The sequence below is a fragment of the Carlito syrichta genome, unplaced genomic scaffold (assembly GCF_000164805.1).
Source record: "Carlito syrichta isolate Samal-C Ts95f unplaced genomic scaffold, Tarsius_syrichta-2.0.1 Scaffold130489, whole genome shotgun sequence".
Taxonomy (NCBI): domain Eukaryota; kingdom Metazoa; phylum Chordata; class Mammalia; order Primates; family Tarsiidae; genus Carlito; species Carlito syrichta.
In genome coordinates this window covers 61339-78622 of record NW_007074585.1, presented here as the reverse complement: position 1 = coordinate 78622, position 17284 = coordinate 61339, and the positions used below count along the sequence as shown (strand labels likewise).

The 17284-nt window shown below is 42.9% G+C and overlaps 1 protein-coding gene across 2 annotated transcripts in view; it reads left to right on the top strand.

Annotated features, from left to right (window-relative positions):
* Nucleotides 1–17284, top strand: part of HMGXB4 (HMG-box containing 4) — a 31216-nt gene that overhangs the window by 6700 nt on the left and 7232 nt on the right. For both annotated transcript variants that reach the window (XM_008049071.2, XM_008049070.2), the window contains 4 exons: nucleotides 9993–10074; nucleotides 12297–12361; nucleotides 13802–13907; nucleotides 14381–14550. In XM_008049071.2, coding sequence (XP_008047262.1) covers nucleotides 9993–10074; nucleotides 12297–12361; nucleotides 13802–13907; nucleotides 14381–14550 — 423 coding nt within the window. The remainder of the gene's footprint in view (nucleotides 1–9992; nucleotides 10075–12296; nucleotides 12362–13801; nucleotides 13908–14380; nucleotides 14551–17284) is intronic.

The following is a 17284-nucleotide window of genomic DNA, read 5'->3' as shown; positions in this document are numbered from 1 at the left end:
AAAAGAATAAAATGGCAGTGTTGTACAGGGTGGATTAAACTGAGGAGAGAGACATGTGACAGACCACCTAGGAGGTTATTATAGTCCAGAAGGTCAGTAATAAAAGCCTGAGAGAAATAAAGTTGAAGAGGTAGATTCATGAGAGACTCTGAAGGAAAGATAGACAAGATCTGGTAACTAGGCTTGCATCTGGGAAACCAGAGACATAAATGAATGTAAGGGATGTCTCTTAAGGTTTCAACCGGAGTGCACTGAAAGATAATAATCTCTTCAAGTTAGAGATTTACTAATCTATAATTCCCCCATGTGGCTAGTGGGAAATGAGTTTTAGTGTATTGCAAAAACCTTAATATGAATTAATATTTTTTTATGACTGTCCAAAAAATCTGAAGTAGTCATAATCTCAATTTAATCATTTATCCAACAAATACTTATGGCTTATATACTATATGTATACTCATATACTATATTTTTAAAACCTGACTTGGACATAAACATTTCCCGTGAAGCTTTTTAAAAAAAATCGTGGCCAGGCACAGTGGCTCATGCCTACAATCCCAGCACTTTGGGAGGTCAAGGTGAGAGGATTGCCTGAGCCCACGGGTTTGAGACCAGCCCAGGCAACTTGGCGAGACCTCATCTCTACAGTAAATTTTAAAAATTGGATGACCGGGCTCAGTGGCTCAGTCTGTAATCCCAGCACTTTGGGAGGCGGAGGCAAGTGGATTGCCTGAGCCTGCAGGTTTGAGACCAGTCAGGGCAACTTGGCGAGCCCTCATCTCTACAACAAATCCAAAATTAGCCGGGCATGGTAGCGTGTGCCTATAGGTCCTGGCTACTTGGAAGGCTGAGGCGGAAAGATCACCGGAGCCCAGCAGGTCGACGCTGGGGTGGCCGTGAGCATGCCACTGCACTCCAGCCTGGGCAATGGAGTGAGACTCTGACTCAAAATTAACTAATTAATTAATTTTAAGAATGGCCAGGGTTGGTGACTCAGCCTGTAATCTCAGCACTTTGGGAGGCCAAGGCAAGTAGATTGCATGAGCCTGCGGGTTCAAGACTAGCCCAGGCAGCTTGGTGAGACCTCGTCTCTATAATAAATCAAAAATTAGCCAGGCATAGTAGCACACGCCTGTAGTTCTGGCTACTTGGAAGGCTGAGGTGGAAGGATCGCCAGAGCCCAGCAGGTCGACGCTGGGGTGACTGTGAGTGTGCCACTGCACTCCAGCCTGGGCAACAGAGTGAGACTCCAACTCAAAAAAAAAAAAAAAATCCTTTCCTGGTTTTTGTTGTAGTACAAAAAAGAACTATCTAAAAGTTAGAGACAAAAGTCCATTCAGAGATAGGAAAGAATGCTTCAAGAATAGTATTCCCTCCAGTCTGGGCAGCATAGTGAGACTCCATCTCTACAAAAAATAAAAAAATTAGCTAGGCATAGTGATAGGCGCCTGTAGTCCCAGCTGCTTGAGAGGCTGAGGAGGGAGGATTACTTGAGCCCAGGAATTCAAAGGTACAATGAGCTGTGATCATGCCACTGCACTCAGTCTAGGCGACAGAGCAAGACACCAACTTAAAAAAAAGCCAAGCGTGGTGGCTCACGCCTGTAATCCTAAAACTTTGAGAGACTGAGGTGAGAGGATTACCTGCACCCAGGAGTTCAAGACCAGCCTCGCAACAAAGCAAGACCTCGTCTCTACAACAGATCAAAAAATTAGCCAGGCACAGTGGCACATGCCTGTAGTTCCAGCTACTTAGAAGGCTGAAGCAGAAGGCTCACTTGAGCCCAGGAGGTTAAGGCTGCGGTAGCCATGACTGTGCCACTACGCTCCAGCTAGATGACAGAGTGAGACTCCGATTCCAAAAAAAGAATAATATTCCCCCAACCTATAGGGAGCAGAGACCAGAGAGCCAAATGGTAGAAGTGCTGAAGACCTCTATAGGCCCTTTCTACCTTAGATTCTATGACCAGGCTGTCATAAAAATAGAGGAGGTGAGAATAGCTGGTTTGGGAGAAGAAGATTAGTTAGATTTAGATGAGGAGTCAACATAGCTAAGTGGTGCAAGCATGGGCTGTGGAGTCTACTGGGAGTGTAAATCCTGGCTCCACTCTCCACTTTACTTACAAGCAACAAGATGTTGGACAAATTATATAACTTATCCATCTCTAAGTTGGGGATCATAACAGACTTAATTCATAGGATTGCTGAAGATTAAATGAGGCAATACATGTAAAAGTGTCTAGGACATCAGTGTGCCAAGGAAGCACAGATGTCGTCGCTACCATCGGTTGGCTCTGGGGTGCCACATCAGACTCACTACGGCAATGCTAGGCATTTTAAATATTTTAAAGTTTCAAGAGAAATAGCAATACTTAACATTTGTCAGATACCTTATGAACTGCACGCTCAAAATAATTCATGATGTTAACAACTGGCCAGCCACAGTAGCTCACGCCTGTAATCTCAGGACTTTGGAAGGCAGAAGTGTGAGGATTGCTTGAGGCCAGGAGTTCAAAACCAGCCTGGGCAACATAGTAAGATCTCATCTCTACAAAAGTAAAAAACTAGCCAAGTGTAGTGGCACACACCTGTAGTCCTAGCTACTCAGGAGACTGAGGCAGGATGATCACTTGAGCCAGGAGACAGAGGCTGCTGTGAGCTGTGATCATGCCACTGCACCCCAACCTGGGCATCAGAATGAGACCCTGTCCCCAAAAAACAAATAGTGAGTAAGTGATGTATGTTACTTTCTTTTCAATAGTGCCATATCTTTCCAAAGCTAAACATGTATGCTCTGCTAAAAAGTACCACACAAAAACCCATATAAGCACCATTAAGTAAGAAAGCTTGGGAACTTTGCACAGTGCTGAGTGCATTAGTGAGCATTCAATAAATGTTAGTTGTTATGATCATTATCTCAGTGGGAATTTCCAGAGAGCAATGGAAATGCAGGACCTAGGATTTGGTAGAACACTTGGAACTCAGGTTAGAAATTGGGTGGTTTGTGTGTAATATATGGGTTGTGTGAATGCATAAGAGGAAATTGAACCCAGGGTGGAATCTTGTAGAAGACTTATATTGGCGTTTATATTTATATTATATAAGAGAAGGAAGAGGGATCAGTTATGTTGGAGGAGAAGCACAAAAGGGAAGGCAAAGACAAATTCAAGAGTAGACTGATCTCATACTAGGGAGACCAAGAAGTTCAAGTGCAGTGGAAAGGAATGGAGCTGGGCCAATAGGATTGAGGGACGAGTGAGCATTGTAGAAGAGAAAACAGCCAGGATGCACCGTTAGTGGAGAGTTTTGACTGACTCGAAGGGAAATTGGACTACCTCCCTGGTGAAAGATAGTCTTTCAGTGTTGAGTTTTGTTTTGGGGTGGTATTTGTTTTTTGTTTGGTTGGTTGGTTTTGTTCAAGTCCTGCTTTCTTTTTTTTTTGAGTTGGAGTCTCACTCTGTCGCCCAGACTGGAGTGCAGTGGCCGCTCCCGGCCACCGCAGCCTCGACCTGCTGGGCTCCGGCGATCCTTCCACCTCAGCCTTCCGAGTAGCCGGAATTACAGGCGCGCACTACCACGCCCAGCTCATTTTTTGATTTATTGTAGAGATGAGGTCTCGCCTGCCCAGGCGGGTCTCAATCCCGCAGACTCAGGCAATCCACTCACTTCAGCCTCCCAAAGGCGTGGAATTACAGGCTGAACCACCGAGCCTGGCTAAGTCCTGCTTTCTAAGGATGAGTAGAGAAACCATATGGTAATCGCTTGATGATTTCCTGTTAAAGATCATCCCATTGGAGTGGAAATTTTTGTTTATATTGAAGGAGCATGATACGTTTACAATCAAACATACCTTTTGTTTTTACTAAATTAATAAAAGCTCATTCATTAACATTCAGTATCTTGTGATGTTGCCTTTCAGAGGCATGCCTTCAGTTACCTGTATGTTTCCAGAATATGCACATTTCCTCTAAGCAGCCTAAATTGGGCCGGGTAGCCTAGTGCCTGGCACACCCAGGCATTGCTTGTTGAAGTTAAATTCTGAGATATAACTAGACTTGTGATGATACTGCATAAGTTCTCCCTCTGGCAAAACAGGCTGAATAGCAATGATAATAAATGGTAGAAATCAGTTGCTACCATCTAGTGAGTGGCTGCTTATTTGCCAGGCTGTCCTAGACATTTTCCATATGTTATCAGTCTTGACTGATACATGGTCTTGTTAGCCCGATATGACAGAGGAAGAAGCTGAGACGACAAGACATGGAGCCAGAATTGTAATATAGATTTCTTTCCCAGCCTGTAATCTTTCCATGTACCACATGCCTGTCTAAAACTTCAAGACATGGTTCCTCAGTGCCACAATACATCTGTGACTAAGCTAAAAGTAGATTCTAAGTCCAAGGAGACCGATGCAGTACCTTGGTATCTGAAATGTGTCCTATGAGAAGTATAAAGGTGGCTTTTTACAGTGACAAGGCAAAGTGTAATTAAGTGGTTAAAAGCCAGACTCGAATTCCACAGACTTGGAATTTTTTTTTTTTTTTTTGAGTTGGAGTCTCACTCAGTCACTCAGACTGGAGTGCAGTGACCGCTCCCGACCACCGCAGCCTCGACCTGCTGGGCTCCGGCGATCTTTCCACCTCAGCCTTCCAAGTAGCTGGAACTACAGGCGTGCGCTACCACACCCGGCTAACAGACTTAAATTCTTATTCTAGTCTACGACTTACTAGTTTTGTTCTTTTGAGATTGCTTCCTCAATCCTATTTGCTTGTTTCAAAATGGAGTTTGGGTGACAGTCGGTGATATATGTAACACACTTAGCACAGGGTATGGCTCAGTAAACGTTGCCTGCTGTTATAGTTATTATTGCTTACATCTTAAATGTTCTTCAGAAGCATAAAACATACTTGAAAGCATCTTTTTTTTTTCACTCAACCAGTATTTATTGAACTCCTGCTATGCGCCAGGTTCCGTACTAGCTAGGCACTGGTGGTATAGGAGTAAACAAAACAGACAGTCCACCGTCCCCCAACAAGGAGCCTACATGTAGTGAATTAATAAGATATTATACACATAAACACACTCACAGATCTTAAAAGCATCTTTTTAAAACTCCTTTTTTAGCCACTCACTTCACATATTAGATGAAGGAGACTGTGCTTTTATGCATGTAAAACCCCAGCTTAATATAACATTCCACCATTAGGAACCAAGCTGTGCAGTTATCTCACATATTTGAAAAACAGTTAAAAACTAGAAAGAAAACAGGCTTTCAAAGGAGCAAAAAATGCAGATGTTATAAATCCAACAACTCATTGGAAAGCTTCTTGGTCACTGGTAGAAGGAACATTGAGATGACTCTGTCCCTTTATTCTTAAAATGGGGAACTAGCACCCAGCCTGCTTCACTTGCAAGGGTGTTATGAAAACCTAATGAGGCAATACGAATGAACGCACACCCTGGCCTCTTCACACGCAGTCCTGAGACCTTGTCATTCATTCCGTACATATTCTCCACTTACATTGGGCCAGGCACTTGCCAGGCGCTAAGGATACAAAGATGACAGTACAGTGTCTGCTCTCCAAGAGCTTTGGATCTAGTAAAAGAAGTTGAAAGAATGTGTGGGTTGGGCCTCAACAGGGGCTCTGCGGGGTGCTGAGGGAGTGCGGGGAAAGCCTGGGATGAACAAGGCCATAAGGCCAAGCAGGGGTTGTCAGGTGGAAAAGAGGAGGGGGCATCTCAGTAAGGGAATGAACAATGTGTGTGAATGCCCTGAGACATGAGAACCCCAAGAAGTGGGTGTGGCTGAAGTGAAGTGAAGTCCATGGAAGGTTAAAAAGAACCACGCAGGAGCAGGAAGAATTCCTGCAAGGCCTGCCTTCTTGGAAGGGGGCAGGAGAGCTGAGTAGGAATTGGTAAGTCCTAGTCATAATAACTATTGGATAGAGTTCTTTTTTTTTTTTTTTTTTTGAGTTGGAGTCTCACTCTGTCGCCCAGACTGGAGTGCAGTGGCATGCTCCCGGCCACCGCAGCCTCGACCTTCTGGGCTCAGGCAATCCTTCCACCTCAGCCTTCCAAGTAGCTGGAACTACAGGCGCACGCTACCATGCCCGGTTAGTTTTTGATTTATTGTAGAGACGAGATCTTGCCAAGTTGCCCAGGTGGGTCTCGAACCCACGGGCTCAGGCAATCCACTCGCCTTGGCCTCCCAAAGTGCTGGGATTACAGGCTGAGCCACTGAGCCCAGCCTGGATAGAGTTCTTAATATGTTCTAGGCACTGCACTAGTTTTTTTTGTTGTTGTTTTTTTGAGTTGGAGTCTCACTCTGTCGCTCAGACTGGAGTGCAGTGGCCGCTCCCGGCCACCGCAGCCTCGACCTGCTGGGCTCCGGCGATCCTTCCGCCTCAGCCTTCCTAGTAGCCGGAATTACAGGCATGTGCTACCATTCCTGGCTGATTTTTTGATTTATTGTAGAGATGAGGTCCCGCTGCCCAGGTGGGTCCCGAACCCGCGGGCTCAGGCAATCCACTCACCTCAGCCTCCCAAAGGCGCAGGATTACAGGCTGAGCCACCGAACCTGGCTGCACTAGTTTTTTATCTACTATATGTCATTAATTTTTATAAGAACCCAATGGGGTACAGGTCTGATTATCCCCATTTCCCAGAAATAAGTCCAAAGAAGTAAAATAGCCCGCACCACGACACACCTAATAGTGCCAGAACAGGAATTTGAACCCAAGTTTTTCTGACTGCAAAAGCCGTGCTCTTTTCATTATATGGAAGAGTGTTTAAAGTATCATCCGTGATGCAGTATGGAAGATAGCAAAAGTACAGAGTCTGTTTTAGAAATATTTTCTTTCATAGTGGTTACAACAAAAGCTTTTGTGTGAAAACCTTGCTTATCTTATAGCCTTTCCTTTTAGCCAGATCTGATTTGGAGACGTCTGTTCAGAAGAGCATCAGGTTTGGTAAAATGGTTACAAATACAGGCTCCAAAGCCAGGCCGCCTTGTCAGATGCTGGCCCTGAAACTCCCTAGATTTGTGACTCTGGATTTCAGTTTCCTCATCTCCACACTGGCAGTAATGACAGAACTTACTTCAGAGGGTTGTTACGAGGTTTAAGCTCTTCTAACAGGTAAAGCTCTTCTAACTGTCTAACATGGTATTTACATCATATATATTAGGGACATTATTATTAACACTTACATTAGGGAAATTGAAGGACTGACTTCCTGTAACTAGCAGAAGAATGCCAAATTTTATTTTTAAGATTCATAAGCAGTATTGTGCATTAACCTCCAGATGTTTTATCCTTTAAAACAGGATGTTAATCTAGAGTTATAAAGAAGGATTTTCATCAGGTTCTCAGAGTTTATGACCCAAAAAAGTTAAGCAGGACTGCTTTATAAGGAGCATTAAGTTTTATTTTTTGAAAGGTCTTGATATTGTGGCATGCCTCATCAAATATGTAAAAGGAAATCCTGTCTATGAAATGATATCATGAGTCACATTTAGTAAGTGAACTTGTTGCAAAGTGATAGCTCGTCCTTTACACTTTTTTCTTTCCTTTATTTTAAGTAGGAACCTTTTCTGTAAGAAAGCAACATATTTTCTTTGGCCCATAATGCATAACCCTGAAAGTCAGGGCTACTTGGATTGTAGTTGCTCTAGTATTGTAACTAGCTTGGTGTAGTGCTTTCAGGAAGTCACTGTTGCTCTGAATTTATTTTTTACCATTCTCAGAATGAGGCATTTGAACAGATGACTCATTTAATGCCCCTTTGACCCTTTTCAGGTAAGAAAACTTTATTCCTTCTGTCCATGGATAGGTGCAAAATGGAATGCATAGAAATATAATCTTTGTGCTACATATCTCTTGTTGAACTGGCTTTAAAAATAATTTAATTTTGGCCAGATGTTGTGTCTCAAACCTGTAATCTCAGCACTTTGCTCAGTGGAGGCGAGAGGATTGCCTGAATTCAGGGGTTCTAGACCAGCCTGGGCAACTTGGTGAGACCTTGAATCTACAGTAACTCAAACGTGGTGGCACATGCCGGTGGTTCCAGCTACTTGGAAGGCTGAGGCAGAAGGATCGCCTGAGCCCAGCAGGTTGAGGCTACAGTGGCCATGATGTACCACTGCATTCCAGCCTGGGCAACAGAGTGAGACTCCTACTCAAAATAAATAAGTAGATAAATAAATAAATCATACATTCATAAATTAGCTGGGCCTGTTGCACACCTGTAATCCCAGCTACTCAGGAGGCTGAGGCGGAAGGGTCACCCAAGCCCAGGAAGTCGAGGCTTGCTGAACTTTGATCATACCACTACACTCTAGCTTAGGTGACAGAGTGAGATCCCAACTCAAAAAATAATAATAATAACAGTATTACATTCCTTTTGGCATTGTAGTAGTTCAATGAAGAACAAAACTGCTTCAAGTACAAAGCAGTTTGTTAAAGTGAAAGGGGTTCATCTGACATTGACTACCAAAGAATCATCTTCAGTTATTTATTTACTTCTCACTTTAAATCACAAGAATATCAAGTACCAAGAATGTCAAGCAATGATAAACTACAAATGACAATAAAAGCAGGATGAAGGAAATTTGGGAGCTCATGCCTGTAATCCCAGCACTTTGGGAGGCTGAGGCAGGAGGACTGTTTGAATCCAGGAGTTCAAGACCAACCTGGGAAACATTGTGAGACCTCATCTCTACAAAAAAATCAAAAGATTAGCCAGTTGTGGTACATGCCTGTAATCCCAGCTACTCGAGAGGCTGAGGCAGAAGGATTACCTGAGCCCCAAAGTGCAAGGCTACAGTGAGCTGTGACTGTGCCACTGTACTGCAGCCTGGGCAACAAAGTAAAACTCTGACTAAAAAAAAATATATTAGAAGTCAGGCCAGGAAGGGCCTGTAATTCCAGGACTTTGGGAGGCCAAGGTGAGCTCAGGAGTTCGAGACCAGTATGGGCAACATAGTGAGACCTTGTCTCTACAAAAATAAATTAAAAATAGCCAGGCATGGTGGTACATACCTGTAGTCCCAGCTACTCAAGAGGCTGAGATGGAAGGATTGCCATAGCGTAGAAAGTCAAGGCTGCAGTGAGCTATGATTGAGCTATTGCCCTCCAGCTGGGGCAACAGAGTAAGACTCCAACTCAAAAAAAAAAAAAAAGCACCTCATGCCTGTAATCCTAGCACTTTGGGAGGCTAAGGCGGGAGAATCGCTTGAGCCCAGGAGTTCAAGACCAGCCTGGGAGCATAGTAAGACTTCTTCTCTACAAAAAATACAAAAATTGGCTGGATGTGGCGGCATGCGCCTGTAGTCCCAGTTACTCGGGAGGCTTAGGTGAAAAGATTGCATGAGCCTAGGCGGTTGAGACTGTGATAAGCCAGGATCGCATGCATCACTGCTGAAAAGAAAGAAAGAGAGGGAAGGAAGAAGGGAGGAAGGAAGGAGAAGGGAGGGGAGGGGAGGAAAGGGGGTAGGGAAGAAGGGGGGAAGGGAGAGAGGGAATCAAAACCAGAGAAACAAAAAGAACATAGATTTGGCTCTTGGGTTTCTGGTCCTAGCATTTAAAGGGAGATTGTGGGGGTCTGATTTTCAAAGATAGGAAAAATAAACATTCCAGGAGAGAGAAAGATGTTCTTAGCACTTAGTCCTAAAAGAAATTGTACCATGGAATTGTATTAGGAAGAAGAATGTCTTTATAAATAATAAGCATGTAGTTGCAACAGCCTGAAAAGTCTAAAAATAATTTAGCATGTGGCTGTTACTTGCTAAAATCAAAATTAATATTCATTTCTGCCTGATATATAGCATGGATTAAAACTTAATTATCCTGTTTAGGAAAGCTGGTTAGTGGTTTAGAACTCTTCCCTTGATAAAAAAGTGTAGATATCCTTTCTATTTTGTTGTTATAGATTCAGGATTGCTAAACTTGGGTTTTGATCCATCTTACCCAATTTTGCTTTCTGTGTTGCACTTAGCCAAAAAAGAAGAACATGTCAGCCTACCAGGTGTTCTGTAAAGAGTATCGTGTGACCATTGTTGCTGACCATCCAGGAATAGGTAAGAACATTTCTAATCTTTTTTGTTTTCATTTTGTGTCTCTGAAGCGGTGCAGTCACTTGTCAGCAGGTGATTTCTACCTTATACCATTAGAGCACAAGTCTCATTTCTTTCTTCAGTTCTGCATATCACTGTAGGTTTTGCCTTTGTTTACCCATTCATAAAAGAGATGAGCTAGCCGGGCTCGGTGGCTCAGCCTGTAATCCCAGCACTTTGGGAGGCTGAGGTGAGAGGATTGCCTGAGCCCGCGGGTTCGAGACCCGCCTGGGCAACTTGGCGAGACCTCATCTCTGCAATAAATCAAAAATTAGCCGGGCATGGTAGCGCACGCCTGTAGTTCCAGCTACTTGGAAGGCTGAAGCGAAAGGATCACCAGAGCCTAGCATGTCGAGGCTGCGGTGGCCGGGAGCAGCCACTGCACTCCAGTCTGGGTGACAGAGTGAGACTCCAACTCAAAAAAAACCAAAAAACAAAAAAAAAAACCAAAAGAGATGAGCTTTCTAAGCTGGGAATTGGTAAGATGGGAAACAGTGTAAAATTAAATGTTGTAAAGCACAGTACATATATAAATGCACATAAAGCCGGGCTCGGTGGCTCAGCCTGTAATCCTGCGCTTTGGGAGGCTGAGATGAGGTGAGTGGATTGCCTGAGCCCACGGGTTCAAGACCTGCCTGGGCAACTTGACGAAACTTCATCTCTACAATAAATCAAAAATTAACCAGGCGTGGTAGTGTGCGCCTGTAGTTCCAGCTACTTGGAAGGCTGAGGTGGAAGGATCGCCGGAACCCAGCAGGTCAGGCTGCGGTGGCCGGGAGCAGCCGTTGCACTCCAGTCTGGGTGACAGAATGAGACTCCAACTCAAAATAAATAAATAAATGCACATAAATATACAGTTATTTATTTCCAAGATTCTACACTTTTTTTCTTTTAACTGTTCTTGAATATAGAATTATAGTGAGATGTCTTGTATTACATTGTCAAACAGATGCTCTTCATCTTACTGTGGGGTTACATCCTGATAAATCCATCAAAAATCGATAATATTGTAAATAAAAAATGCATTTAATATACCTAACCTATAGAACATTATAGCTTAGCTTAGCCAAACTTAGCCATGTTCAGAACACTTAGAGTTGGGCAAAATTATTTAACACAAAATGCATTTTATAATAAAGTGTTAAATATCTTACATAATTTATTGAGTACTGCACTTAAGTGAAAAATAGAATGTTTGCATGTATACGTATCACTTTCACACCATCATAAAGTTGAAAAATCCTAAGTCAAACCATCATAATTCGGAGATCATCTGTGTTTGTCTCTCTATTATCAGTAAGGTGAGAAAAATACTGTACCACAGATTGTAAACAAGTCACTTAACCTCTACAAATATCATTCACTTAATATGTAAAATAGCTGCCCTACCAGCTTCACAAGGTTGCTGCAAGGCGCACATGAAAGTACTTTATAAAGCATACAATTGGAAGGGTAACATTACACATCTGGAGAATTGCTTCTGAGCTGCTATAGGGAAATTCGTCTTTGGTTCTGGTCCCAGAAGTTTCGTGAAAGCCTAACATCTTTTATCAAACTCTACACAACTTATTTTCTTATCTTAAGCTTATAGACCTTGTATTATGGGATCAAATTAAAATACACCAGAAAGATGCTCAAGGAATAAATTCATAGAGTAGAGGTGTGAGGATTTGAACCTATCTCTTTTTTTTTTTCTTTGAGTTGGAGTCTCACTCTGTCGCCCAGACTGGAGTACAGTGGCCGCTCCCGGCCACCGCAGCCTCCACCTGCTGGGCTCCGGCGATCCTTCCGCCTCAGCTTTCCAAGTAGCTGGAACTACAGGCGCGCTCTACCACGCCCAGCTAATTTTTTGATTTATTGTAGAGATGAGGTCTTGCCAAGTTGCCCGGGCGGGTCTCGAACCCGTGGCCTCAGACAATCCACTCACCTCAGCCTCCCAAGGCATGGGATTACAGGCTGAGCCACCGAGCCCGGTGTGAACCTATCTCTTTACAATCAAAATATCCTCTTCCTTATAGAAAAAAATCAGAAGAAAAGTGATGGGGTTTGGTTTGGTTTTCTGTAAGAGTCTTGCCATATTTAAAGCTGATCTTCAAAACCCTGTTTCCAGTTTTTACTCTAATCAACTTTCTGTTTTGTTAATAGCTAACACTTTACTGTATTGGCTTTTTATTCTTTTATGCCAGATTTTGGAGAACTTAGTAAAAAACTAGCTGAGGTGTGGAAGCAATTGCCAGAAAAGGACAAACTAGTAAGTACGCTTTCTTATGAACATGTCTTTCATTGCTTTTGTCTTCCAAAATGTATGATTCTTCTAGAGACCATCCAAGCCAAACAATAATGAAAAAAATTACAAATTAGTAGAAGATGGGGAAGGGCACAGTGGCTCATGCCTATACTCCTAGTGCTTTGGGAGACTGAGGCAGGGAGATCGCTTGAGACCAGGAGTGCAAGGCTGCAGTAAGCTATGATTGTGCCACTGCATTCCAGCCTGGGCAACAGAGTGAGATCCTATCTCAAAAAAATAAAAATTTAAAGAAGAGAAAATGGTTTAGCAGAGGGCATTAACACTGTTAGTGTCAACTTACTCTACGTGAGGATTTGCTTTCTGTAGTGAGGCTATCTTCTAACCTTGTCTAATTTTTCCCAACAACGTTACATTTGAGCTAAAAGATGACCTTACTTGGACAGTGATTGAAGCATTAAAGGAAAATCTAAAGTCAGAGCCCTCTGCTGCAAATACCTAGTAGTCAACTGTAGTCTGAGAACTGAGGAAAGTCATCCACTTAGTAGTCGCTGCAAATAATAAAAACATGGGAATGCGCTTGCTAGGTAACCAGGTTCCAGGTAATCATTCTCATCAACCATTCCCAAATAACACACCTACTATCAAGAAGCTAAACAGGGCTCGGTGGCTCAGCCTGTAATCCCAGCGCTTTGGGAGGCTGAGGTGAGTGGATTGCCTGAGCCCATGGGTTCGAGACCCGCCTGGGCAACTTGACAAGACCTCATCTCTACAATAAATCAAAAATATTAGCCGGGTGTGGTAGTGCGCGCCTGTAGTTCCAGCTACTTGAAAGGCTGAGGCGGAAGGATCACTGGAGCCCAGCAGGTCGAGGCTGCAGTGACTGAGAACATGCCACTGCACTCCAGTCGGGGTGACAGAGTGAGACTCCAACTCAAAAAAAAAAAGAAGAAGCTAAAAGACTGATGCACAGCCATATCTGAATCATTCACACTTTCCAGGTAGATGATAGGAAGGTGGTATAGAACAAGAATTGCCATCTTGCTTTAATGTACAGCTCATCTAAATGAGAGACAGTTTACACCCAAATAGAGTATTCGTGATTGTTATTTCCCATGTCATTGTTGTTGGTATTGCCAACCAGCAGGTTCAAGGAGATAGCTAAACCACATGGACAGATGTTTATGATTTTACATTTCAACCTTAGAGTGATCCAAAAGCCAGTACTAAGATTTGCCATTAGCACACTGAGAAATGTTTCTAGTCCTCTACTAAGATATTAGCTGTCTAAAGCTGATTTAGTGCCCTCAGCTAAGTTAGTGATACGCCTCTATCTTGTCCCCCTCCACTGTTGCCTTTATTTTCTTCGTTTTCAATCACGACTGCTTCCCTTTTTACTTTTTTGTCCTTTTTAATTTAATTTATTGTGCACCGATGTGATTGCAGATTTGGAAGCAAAAAGCTCAATATCTGCAGCACAAACAGAACAAGGCAGAAGCTACAACTGTGAAAAGAAAAGCTTCCAGCTCAGAAGGTTCCATGAAAGTAAAAGGTAGTGACCACATCTCCTTCCTACTTTTAATTCTTATCTCTAAAACACAGTGGATTTTGCTTCCATACTAGGAAATTGAGAGAGCAGCTTATATTAGAAGCAGACCTTAATCCTCAGGTTTTATTACTGAATACTAGAGGCTGCAAAAAAAAAAGTTCAAATTTAGGAAATAAAAACCAAAGGTCAGCAAACTTTTTCTTGAAAGGTCCAGAGAGCAAATATTATAGGCCTTGTGTGCCCTATACATTTTCTGTCACATATTATTGTTTTTTCTACAACGCTTTATGAATGGAAAACCACTCTTAGCTTGCAGACCATATAAAAAGAGACCACGGGTTAGATTTTGCCCACAGGCCATAGTTTTGCAAATACCTTGTATAGTTCATAAAAAGGGAAAATCAGAAAGAATATTTTGGTGATGTTCAAGGCTGTCTCATCCCTCTATCCTCACTGCCTCATCCATCTATCCTTAGCTGCTTCTGCAGGAGTCGTGTCACCCCAAAAGAAGTCCCCACCCACCACCATGCTGTTTCCAGCCTCGCCAGCCAAAGCCCCTGAGACAGAGCCCATTGATGTTGCTGCTCATCTTCAGCTGCTGGGAGAATCCCTAAGCCTCATTGGACACCGCCTGCAGGAAACTGAGGTGAATACAACTATGATGCATCTTGACTCCAGTTGTTTATGGAATTTGGATTCATTCACTTGTTTTACTTGCATACATTGAGGAACTGCTTTATGCTAAATTATGCCAGGTGCTCAGTATGCAGTGATAAGAAGACATGATAACAGAAGTGTTTAAAGATTTGGGACCTACCTATTAGCTCTCAAAGTTTACATTAAACCATCCTATTGAAATAATGGTACAAAAAGAATTTAAAACATCCTGCAACTTATTTTTATTTTTTTAAGTGCAATAGAAAAGATGAGAACAAATTCCATAGCAGGTTTTGTTTTTGTTTTTGAAACGGTTTCACTCTGTTGCTGAGTTGGAGTGCAGTGGCATGATCACACATCCCCACAGTCTCAAACTCCTGGGCTCAAGCAGTCCTGCTTTAGCCTCCTGAGTAGCTTGGCCTACAGGCTTGCAACACTACACCCAGCTAATTTTTTTATTTTTTGTGGAGGCGAGGTCTTACTGGGTTTCCCAAGCTGGACTCAAACTTCTGGGCTGAAGCATTCGTCCTGCCTCAGACTCCCAAACTGCTGGAATTACAGGCATGAACCACCACTTCTGGCCCCCATAGCAGTTTTGATGTACTTCTAAGAGAGTTCGAATTTTTCTCTGCATTTCCAGCAAAGTTTTGGATATACTTTGTGTTCATCTGAATTAGATTGTATAGGGGATTAAGAGTTCCTCTGTTTTGAAAATAGGTAGCCGATGGGGAAGTTGAGGTTCCAAGCTCATCATTACTCTGCACTTGAATTATACAGTGCTGTATGCCCTAGGCAGATCTTTGTCCTTTTAAGCTTCAATTTCAAAATCACTTAACCTCAAAGCTGTCACGTTCCATTGCTATTACCATATTCGGTTTCTAACTGTATTCGCCTTACCTGACTCAGTAGGACAGTAATTCAGCTCTCCACCTGTTCATCTTTCCACCAGTCCTAATAAGATATTTCAGCAAAGAAATCAGTCTAAGCTACTAAAGCCATTTTTAAGCTAAGAAATCAGTAGAGGAATATAAAACTAATCACTTGCTTCTATGTGGAAACTGAATTACTATTCAACAAGTAAAATGCCAAAGGCCACAAGAGATGAAGCTGTATCTAAGTTTTTTGGCTGGTTTCTAAAAATGCAGCAGGTATGCACTTTCATGTAGGCAGTGTCTGGATGGATACAGGTATTTCCAGAATAAAATATTCTGTGATCCATATTTATTTTTTATATTTAATTACTCTTAAAGTTCCTAAAAAGTTAGAGGTAAAAATGGTTTGCTTTAGCTGGGCTCAGTGGCTCAGCCTGTAATCCCGCACCTTTGGGAGGCTGAGGTGAGTGGATTGCCTGAGCCCGCGGGTTCGAGACCCACCTGGGCAGTGAGACCTCATCTCTACAATAAATTAAAAAAATCAACCGGGCGTGGTAGCACATGCCTGTAATTCCGGCTACTTGGAAGGCTGAGGCGGAAGGATTGCCGGAACCTAGCAGGTCGAGGCTGCGGTGGCCGGGAGTGGCCACTGCACTCCAGTCTGGGCGACAGAGTGAGACTCCAACTCAAAAAAGATGGTTTGCTTTAAGCACCTTCTGGATTCCAGATTTTCCCAGATATTTCCATTTACTTTAGCAAATATTTGTTGAATATCTAGACATTACTCCACAAATTTGGGGAAATAGAAAAACTGAATAGCACCGTATTCCTATCATCAAGAAAGTTACAGCCTAATTAGAAAGATAGAATATATACATAATTAACAAATCGAAATATGCCAGCTTCTGTTAATAGTTACTATAAAGGCCAGGAATGGTGGCTCATGCCTGTAATCCCAACACTTTTGGAGGCGGAGGCAAGAGGATTACCTGAGCCCACAGATTCGAGACTATCCTGGGCAACAAGGTGAGACCACATCTCTACAATAAACCAAAAAATTAACTGGGCATGGTGGCGCACACCTGTAGTTCCAGCTACTTGGAAGGCTGAGATGAAAGATCTCCTGAACCCAGCAGGTTGAGACCATGGTGGCCGTGGGCTACAGAGTGAGACTTCAACTCAAAAAAAATAGTTGCTGTGAGACAGTTATACATACCAGAAAAGGGAAAGAATATTAAATAATTTATGAAAACATTCTGACCCAACCAAGCTGGCTGAGTAAGCCTTCAATAAATGTTAGCAATTAGTAATATTATTCCATTATTTTTGCCCTACACTTAATTATAGCTAATATTTTATGTTTGTCTTTGTAGATTCTTTAGTCAACTTGTTTTTTATAAGTATTATTGAATAGAACTCACACACTATAAAATTCCCTTTTTTTTTTTTTGAGTTGGAATCTCTCTCTGTCCCCCAGGCTGGAGTTCAGTGGCATGCTCATGGCCACCACAGCCTTGACCTGCTGGGCTCAGGCGATCTTTCTGCCTCAGCCTTCCAAGTAGTTGGAACTACAGGTGCATACCACCACGCCCAGCTAACTTTTTGATTTATTGTAGAGATGAGGTCTCGCCAAATTACCCAGTCGGGTCTCAAATCCATGGGCTTAGGCAGTCCTAGTCCTCTCACTTTGGCCTCCCAAAGTGCTGGGTTTATAGGCATGAGCCACTGCGCCCAGTCAGGTTTACCTTTTTTTTTTTAATTGTAGTCTCACTCTGTCGCCCAGACTGGAGTTGCAGTGGCCGCTTCCGGCCACCACAGCCTTGACCTGCTGGGCTCCGGCGATCCTTCCGC